An 8,217-nucleotide genomic window follows, 5' to 3' on the forward strand; every position below is an offset into this window, starting at 1 on the left:
TCCTTTCCCCGGGGGGCAACACGAGCCGTGGAAAAGAGGCATAGGGGAGGAAAATGGCGCCTGGGATCCGCCTACCTGGTGCTCCTAGCTTGTCCTCGCTTGTTTTCCTCCTCTCCCGTTCTTTCGTTCTTCCGCTCACCGGTGCTTCGGTGTCTTCTCACGCTTTGCCTGCCAGCCTTTCCCGAGGGGCACCGACCACCCCCCATTTCTTTTTCCTCCAGCGTCCGCCCCCACCTTCCTCCATATTGTCACTCCCTCACCCTAGTGGGGACCCTGGGGTTGTCCCCTGCTGGTGCCCGCGGCGTTCGCGTATCAGTCTTTTTCGACTCCCCGATTTCATGTCATCGCTGTGCTTATTTTTACATTGTCCCATTCCAGTTCTCCTCTGCCTCCCATCCTGCAGTGTGGCTTAAGTCTGCTTCGCCGTGCCCAGTTTCATTTTCAGTGCTGCAGCTTCCATCGTTGTGATCCAAGTTATTACGACAGAACTTACCCAACTTCAGAATCTCATTGACTCATTAGCGTTATTCGACTTACATTTTTTGTTTGCATATGGTTTATTTCACTGTCAGTTTAAAAACACCGCTATTCGTTTTTCTTTCCTGAGATGTGATTCCTTAATCTTTTCTTAGCCTTTCCTAGTTGAAGTTTGTTTCACTCAGTTTCTCTGTGGGATTTCTTCTCAGTTTTAATTTTGAAAGAACAAATGAGCTATGTGTGTGTTACAAAGAGTTTCTAGTAGCAGGCAAGATGTGCAACTGCTATATCTAACCACACGTTTGCATACTACAGTGATGTAGAAGTACACCTGGCAGCATGCATTCAAGGAAAGTTGAATGTCCAATTGCCTAGCAAATGAATAGACTCTAGTGACTGATGTGTTGAAGCTGCAGTGGAAATATTAATTGCAATACTCTAGTTCACTGTAACTGAGGTGTTTTTCAGACTTTTGTATTATTGGTGGGAACTTTAGCTTCACTATGGTGATTATGAAGCGTGTTGCTGGCAAATGAAGCTCAGCAAAATGCCCGTATAAGAGTATAGGTAATGCTAGGGCCTTAATCCTTTATACATGTAATAAAAAGAGTTCAACTGGAGGGCAATATTGTATTTTTTACATTGTGATTTCTGCCATACTTAGGGATATATGAAATGGATGAAACACTGTGCCTTTGTAAAGAGGTCAGAAAGTAAACTACTGCATTTAATGCAGTTGCTGCAAAAAGGAGAGACATAAGAGGGAGGAGTGTTTGAGATCACATCTACAACATGTATTAAATCTTATATGAAAAGGCAGAGAAGACTTTAGGAGCATTTTGAACAAGATGAGCCTTTACAGACAGGTTTGAAGATGATTTTGCAGCCGTAATGGGACGTATTCCTTGTACAGTGTTCTCACATTATTTTTCTCTTCCTAGAATGCCTAAGTCAAAGGAACTTGTGTCTTCAAGCTCATCTGCCAGTGATTCAGATAGTGAAGTTGACAAAAAGGTGAACATTATATGCAGTTTATTACTACTGTATTAACTCTTATATTTCAGCCTGGGGTTAAGGAATTAGGTTATGTCACAACATGCATGTCATTCCATATGATTTATCAGATCAAAACACTTTCTCCCCTGCCCCCTTCCCCCAACAACTAAGAAACACCTCCAAAGGTTAGGGTTTAGATGGGTAGGGTGCTTTTTGCCTTGCAGTAAACTTTTTTCTAAACTGCATTTTGCTTTCTTCAGTTTTAGATAGGATATATCTGAGGACACTCTTCCTGGAATTCTTTGCTGCTTTGTGGCAAGTGATGGAAGGCTTCTCTAAGCTGCCCATGGTGGCAAAAATTTGGGATAATTTTGAGCAGACTGCTCCCCATCCTTATCCCGTCCCCTCCCTCCCGCCCCCAGCATTTTGGTGTCTGGATTACTTGTCCAGAACAAAACCCTTCACTTGCCTTGTCCTCCATGTGCCACTTGCTTATCTTGTTTGTGTGTTCTTGTTCTCTGTTTCAGATTCTTACGTTTACTGTAATACCATCTGCTAGTTTCTCATTTAAAAGCTGAGGCAACCTCAGTGTCTTTGAGTTGATTAATTTTAACATATGTTGACTGTTTCAAATGTATAAATTGAGTATGCCCATTTATTTTTAATAGTTATTTAGTTTATAAGTTTGTACCAGTTATTATGAACAAAACCAGAAAAAACCCACTTATTTTATCTTTTTAATAAATGCTAAGTGATAACACAGATATCAGATATTTTAATGTAGTATGTGGAGAGACTCGGTCTGCTTTACTGTATTTGTTCAAACGTGGCTTGATTGTACTTGCAAATTAGATCTTAATATAAAAGGGAGCTGTATTCCTTAAAAGATGCAGTCTTAACACTCTGCTTTAGTGGGCAGTAAGGTGTTTTTTTTTTCTGTTATAACCTCCCATATTTGTTTAAAAGAGGTTATCCACAATATGATTCCAGCAGGTGAGACTAATTTTTGGTGTCTTGGTATTACTCTTTTTTTGGGGTGGGCATGGTTACTATATAACCATTAGTAGAACTAGTAACTTTGTAGCATCTGCGGGTAATCTGATTCACAGGTGATAAGGTCTGAGTGTTTTAAAAACATGTTTTAAGCTGTCATACAATGGGCAGAGATTGGATGCTAATTTAAAAATAAAATTACTCTGATGGAAGTGATTTCCAGATCCTATCTTCATTATCTCATTTATGTTTTTTTCTTTTTAAGAAGAGTTGTAAGCTGTCCTGCATTTTTTGTTGCACTGAATGCAAAGGAAGATGAAACTTCCATCAGACTTCGAATTTTTTATTAAAACTACGCAACTGACAGTATTACTGCAGAGAAGGAATAGGATTTTTGAAATGTATTTTGATCAGTTCAGTTCTCTTTAAAGCCAAAGTATTATGGTAGGCTTCGCTGGGAGCAGAATGAGGCTCATTTGAAGATTTATTTTTTTTAATTCCAGTCTGAATTGGATTCTTGCCTTCATAGCAGGAAGGTGACAATGTGTACTGTGTAATAGTACTTCGTGACTTCTAATGTAAACTTTTCTGTAACTTACAGAATGAGCTGTGGTTCATGCTTTTCTTTTCTTATTTTTGCTCCAAGGCAAAGCGGAAAAAGCAAGCAGCTCCAGAAAAGCCTGTAAAGAAACAAAAGACTGGTGAAAGTTCAAAAGGTGCAGCTTCTTCTAAGCAAAGCAGTAACAGAGATGAGAATATGTTTCAGGTAAAATTGATGACTCTTAGAGCCTGGTTAAGGTAACATGTTATATTATATTCAGTATAAATTTTATGAAATAATCCAAATATATTTACAGCATAGTGTTTGGTCTCTTTAAGCCTTGGCCAAAGGGGATTGCAATGCTAGCATGCAGATGAGATGCTCAGATAAAGTGTTGTCAGGTTTCAGCAGAGTAAAAGAATCTGAGTTGTAGCAATTGATCTAACCCTCATGTCTTTGCCCATGGTAACTCTGAGTAGTCATTTTGTCAGTAAATACAGCACTTACCATGAGTATACTGTAAATACTAGATCAGGACTGTCTTTACATGGAAAAGGGGCTCTTAAAAGAAAGGTTCTTGGAAACCAAAATGTGGAGTCCTCCTTCCTATTTAACTAGGTCAAGGGCAACTTGGCTTCTGTATTGTAAGACAGTGTCTTGGAATACGTTTTGCTTGTTCCTTTGTTTTATGATGCAGGTTTTTCTTGCTAAATACCCAGAAAGATTGTGATTTTTGATATTGTCCTTGTTTTTAAGATTGGATGAATGAACATTTTTCAGTAGCAAGAGGCATTTGTGAATTCAGGGTATTGCAGTTCCTGGGGTTAGCAGAGGCAGTAGCAGTGTGCTGAAAGCTGTGCAAGAATATATGTCGCTCAGAATTACCTTTTTTAGGGGTGTGTATCAAGACTTATTAAATGTCTCTGACTAGCTGGCTGGAAAGGGACTAAATTTTTAGAGTTAAATTTTTTTGATCCTTAAATTTGTGAAAGGGTACGTGAGAGGTGCCTAATAAGATGGCCCCAATACTGAGTAAGGCAAAAGAAATGGGTTTGGGCTGTAGCTGTACAAAGTAATAGGGGTAAAAAAACCCCAAAACTTTTCTAGAGAGACTGCTTAAGTGATATTGTAACACAGGACAGTTATTTTTAATGTATCAGTTGTAATTTTCTTCTTTGTATGTAGCTGGGAGGGAGGGCTTCAGTTGAAGGCATTGCCTGGACTTCCCCACTGAAGGAAGGATACAATATTTTTAGTTCTGCTGGGGCATGCTTTGAACTATGTAGGAGAAGTGAAATAGTGTCTTGTACACCTTAGGAGATGAACTGCAGTTAGAACTCAAAAAACCTCTGTATAAGGTTTTTGCTATGTTTGTAATAAGTTCAGAAATTCCAGCCTTGGAGGAAGCTGTTAAAATTTTTATTGCTCCCCTGATGCAAAAAACCCCCAAACACTTTCAAATAGAAGTGAAAGTATTTGTGTGCTCTGATTTCCTTTAACCTTTTTGACCTAAGATAATAAAAAGTTACTAAAAACAGACAGTAGAAGACTTCTATTAGTTTGATAAGAACAGGATTCTTCCAAAGTTCAGTATCATACAGAAAAAAGATTTAAATATCACCTTGACCTAAAACATCAGTGTTGCTTAGTCTCTGCCTGCCTTTTAGTTAATCAACAACACATTTTTTTAGATTGCTTACTGTGTTACGTGAAGCATTGTGAGTTCTTTCATGCTATATCAGCTTATGTGCGTTAACTAACATGCAACTGTTTCAGCTATTTCCACATTCAGTCAATGTAGAAATACCATCATAGGTCTGAGGATACTTCCCCTCTCTCCTTCTACCCAGGAGAGCATGCTAGAAGATCTAATTGTGTGTTAATTTTTTACATGTGGTTTTGTTTGTTCTAGGACTATTAGTAATACTAGAAACTCTCCTTTCTGCTTTCCCATGATAGTAAAATGATCTGACTTGCACGTGACTTTGCAGTATAACTTAGAAGTGTGTCTTCGATTGATGGAAATCAGTCTGCAAAGCATTCATAGGATAGTCAGAAGTTCTGTGGTATCCATATTGTGTGTGGTAGTGGCAGCAAATGATGTGAAACTTAGAGGCTTGTTCTACACCCTTAGGCTGTGTTCTTAAAAGTACACAGCTTCTCTTAATACAGAGCTCATTGTGACTGCTGTATTCAGAAGATTCAGCATTTTCATAAAGATCTGCATTTTATTATTTTTGTTTGAGAATAATGTTGGTATAATATTCTTGAAAGTAATGATGAAGAATAGTATAAATGTAAGTAGAAGGGAATTAATTCAGTATAAGAGACCAAGTGTGTTTTATTTACTTACATGTCTTGATGTTTTTAGGTTTTACACTTAGCCTAGTATACTTTGGAATTTGTTAAAGGGTTTGGGTGCAGTTGGGGTGCAGAAACTTACTCCCATTTGGGATGTATTACTAGAGGCCCTAAGGACAAGCGTTTTTCATGTTAATGTGGAAGGGTTTAGTGTTGATATGTTAGATTCCTGTCTGTGGCTTCAAGCCAATGTGAGCTCTGCATCATGTGCTTTGGTTAGTTTGACAAATCCTGTCATCTACTGATGCCCGATTTGGATAGGGTTTGTTAATGCTCTGAGTGCAATATTAATGACTACCCAGAGTGGAACCAACATTGCAGCATCAGGCATTTCACTGAAATTGTTACTTCAAAAGTCGTCAGCCTGTGTGTTGTCCAGCCTCCCCCCTGCCCATTTTATTTATTTTTATTTTTTAAGTTTGGGTCATATTAGCTTTTTGATTTGTGAGAACAAAGTTCTTCAGTTTCCCAGTGTAACGTCTTTATCATAGGCTCCTGAAAGTAGGTAAATATATAAGTTTATGATGCTCCGGAAAGGTGATTGGTTTAGCACATTAATTCTGAAACTTAGGTGGTCTCTGATGTGTTTAACAATCAATTTGTTGTGTTGCAGATCTCACTGTTTACAGGGCTCTTTATTGTGCTCCTTCTAATGCTACACATATAGTTATTGGCTAAGAAAGAAGGATGCTTTTTTGCTGTTTCTACTTCCACAGTGTGTATACAGTTTAATCAAGACAGACTGGAAATAGGAGGAGAAATGGTGAAGAAGGTGGTTGCTGAAACTCATACAGGAAGTCAGTTGCATAGATACGAAAGGAACCAAGACACAGTTCAGCGCATTTTATTCTAAGAAGCAGAAACCTGGAAATCATGCTTTTAACATCTGCTGATTTATGTAATTCAGTATAGTAGTATAATCTAAGGAGATATAATATTTAACAAAAAGCATACGAACCTATGAACGTTGAACTGCAGTAACTACGCTGCTATAAATCAATACAATGCTTGGAACACCACTGTGGATAGAGAGATACAAACATGTCTTAGATCAGTGAAATTGTTCTAGCTGCTGCACGAAAAAAATATTCAGAAATTAATCGGTGCCAGAATTGCAGGTAACTGAACATCAAGAAGCATAAATTTACTTAAATAATTAAATCTAGATTTTGGTTCAGGTTTTCAACCTTAGATGTTAGTTGAAACTGTACTTTAGAAGCCTCTTTAAAGCTTTTAGCAGTGGCAGCTTTTGCACAGAGTTCAACTAAACATTCAAAATTTAATGTGAACATCACCTGAAATCTAAACAGTGATGTAAAACCGAACTTAATTTCAGCATTATCATATGGAACTGTTTCCATTTAAGGTAGACTGACTGATTGAGTAAATGTGAACTTTGCATTATTATCCCTTGTCTTACTGTAGTTGAATTAAGACATACAGTCTTATCCTTAAAATTCAAATCCTAAATCCTTTTACTGTATTTGCAGCTGTAATCTGCTCTATTCTATTAGGTTTTATTTCTTAGAGCAAATCTGGAATTACTTGGCAATGCACTAATATTCTTTGATAGCCCTGGAAAAAGTTGTTGCAGACTGCTACTACTACTTGAAGCTGTTCTCAGAGGTTCTTTAGACCATAAAAATCACTGAAGCATTAAAGGGTAAAACCAAGAAATGCTCATGTAGGCTCTTCAGGATATTCTTTGCCAGCAATGCTGACAGGCTTGGGCATGGTACCAAGTTTGGTCTGAAGAAACTAAGCTACCATGACATCATACCTTATTTTTGAATGTTAAATCTGTAGTACTGTGAAAGTATTTAATAAATCAATCAAAAATACTATCTTAAACTGTAATGTCTTATTCATTTTAAAGGATGCTATGAAGTAGGAAAACTGCTTCAGGCTTATGGTATCTAAAGATATCCTAATTGTTTTAAAAACAATTTTGGAGTTAATCTAGCATGATCTGCATGAGAAGAATAATTAATTTAAGCGAACATAAAGCCTTCTTTATACCTATTTTGTGAAATAGCAGATTATGACTTAAACATGTGTGGATGATATTAGTTGATTGGAGAGTTGTTCAACTTTTCTGGTCAGACAGAAAGCATTTCTTAATGCTAGTAAGATGTGTTTGGGCCCTCATTAAATTGTATCGAACTGCAAGATGCATGGACTGAGGAAGTTGAAAACTAAAGTTAATGTTTTCTCAAGGAGGAATATTGTATTTTAAAATTGTTTACTTTAGAATGTGTTCTTTCTTCAAAAAGTGAATCTAGAAGGCACGTACAGAATTCTAAGAATTTCTTAGATGAATTGTATATGATTGCATTTTTATTATCTAATTTCTGATTCTCAAGTTCACATTATAATTCAAATTTACGTGAACAAATAGTTTTTTTTATCAAATTTGGAAAGACCTTTAATGAGCCTAAATATGTACTGTAATGCATAGTTGTTAGTGTGACCACTCTGCTTCCCTTGTACCCCCACCCCGCTCCAAAAAAAACCTGATGCAGAAATTGTGGAACTCCACAGTCATTACATACTATGCTACAGGCTGGTAAACTGAAAGGATTTGAATGGATTTTTGGATCACCTGGTACAGTGAGATAGTCTTTCAGCCACAGTTCCAATGAAGTGCCATGAGGACTTGGGAGCAGGCATGGGACAATTGGCAGCTAACTTTTAATTTCCACCTATATTTACTGTCTTTAAAAAAAAAAAAAAGAAAACAACAGAAAATCCCCCTTTAGAAATTGTGGTTTACTCATGTGAATATCTAATTTACTTTCTGTACATCTGGAGTGGACTAAAATTCAGATTTCAGAGTAGAGTTCCCTCTT

The 8,217-nt window shown here is 37.2% G+C and overlaps 1 protein-coding gene across 1 annotated transcript in view; it reads left to right on the top strand.

Moving 5' to 3' along the window:
- The window catches only part of SUB1 (SUB1 homolog (S. cerevisiae)), an 11,713-nt gene continuing 3,496 nt past the window's right edge, over positions 1-8,217 (top strand). The window contains exons 1-3 of the mRNA XM_010283709.1: positions 1-87; positions 1,419-1,491; positions 3,113-3,232. Coding sequence (XP_010282011.1) covers positions 1,420-1,491; positions 3,113-3,232 — 192 coding nt within the window. The 5' untranslated portion in view covers positions 1-87; position 1,419. The remainder of the gene's footprint in view (positions 88-1,418; positions 1,492-3,112; positions 3,233-8,217) is intronic.

Source organism: Phaethon lepturus, unplaced genomic scaffold (assembly GCF_000687285.1).
Source record: "Phaethon lepturus isolate BGI_N335 unplaced genomic scaffold, ASM68728v1 scaffold16683, whole genome shotgun sequence".
Classification (NCBI taxonomy): Eukaryota; Metazoa; Chordata; class Aves; order Phaethontiformes; family Phaethontidae; genus Phaethon; species Phaethon lepturus.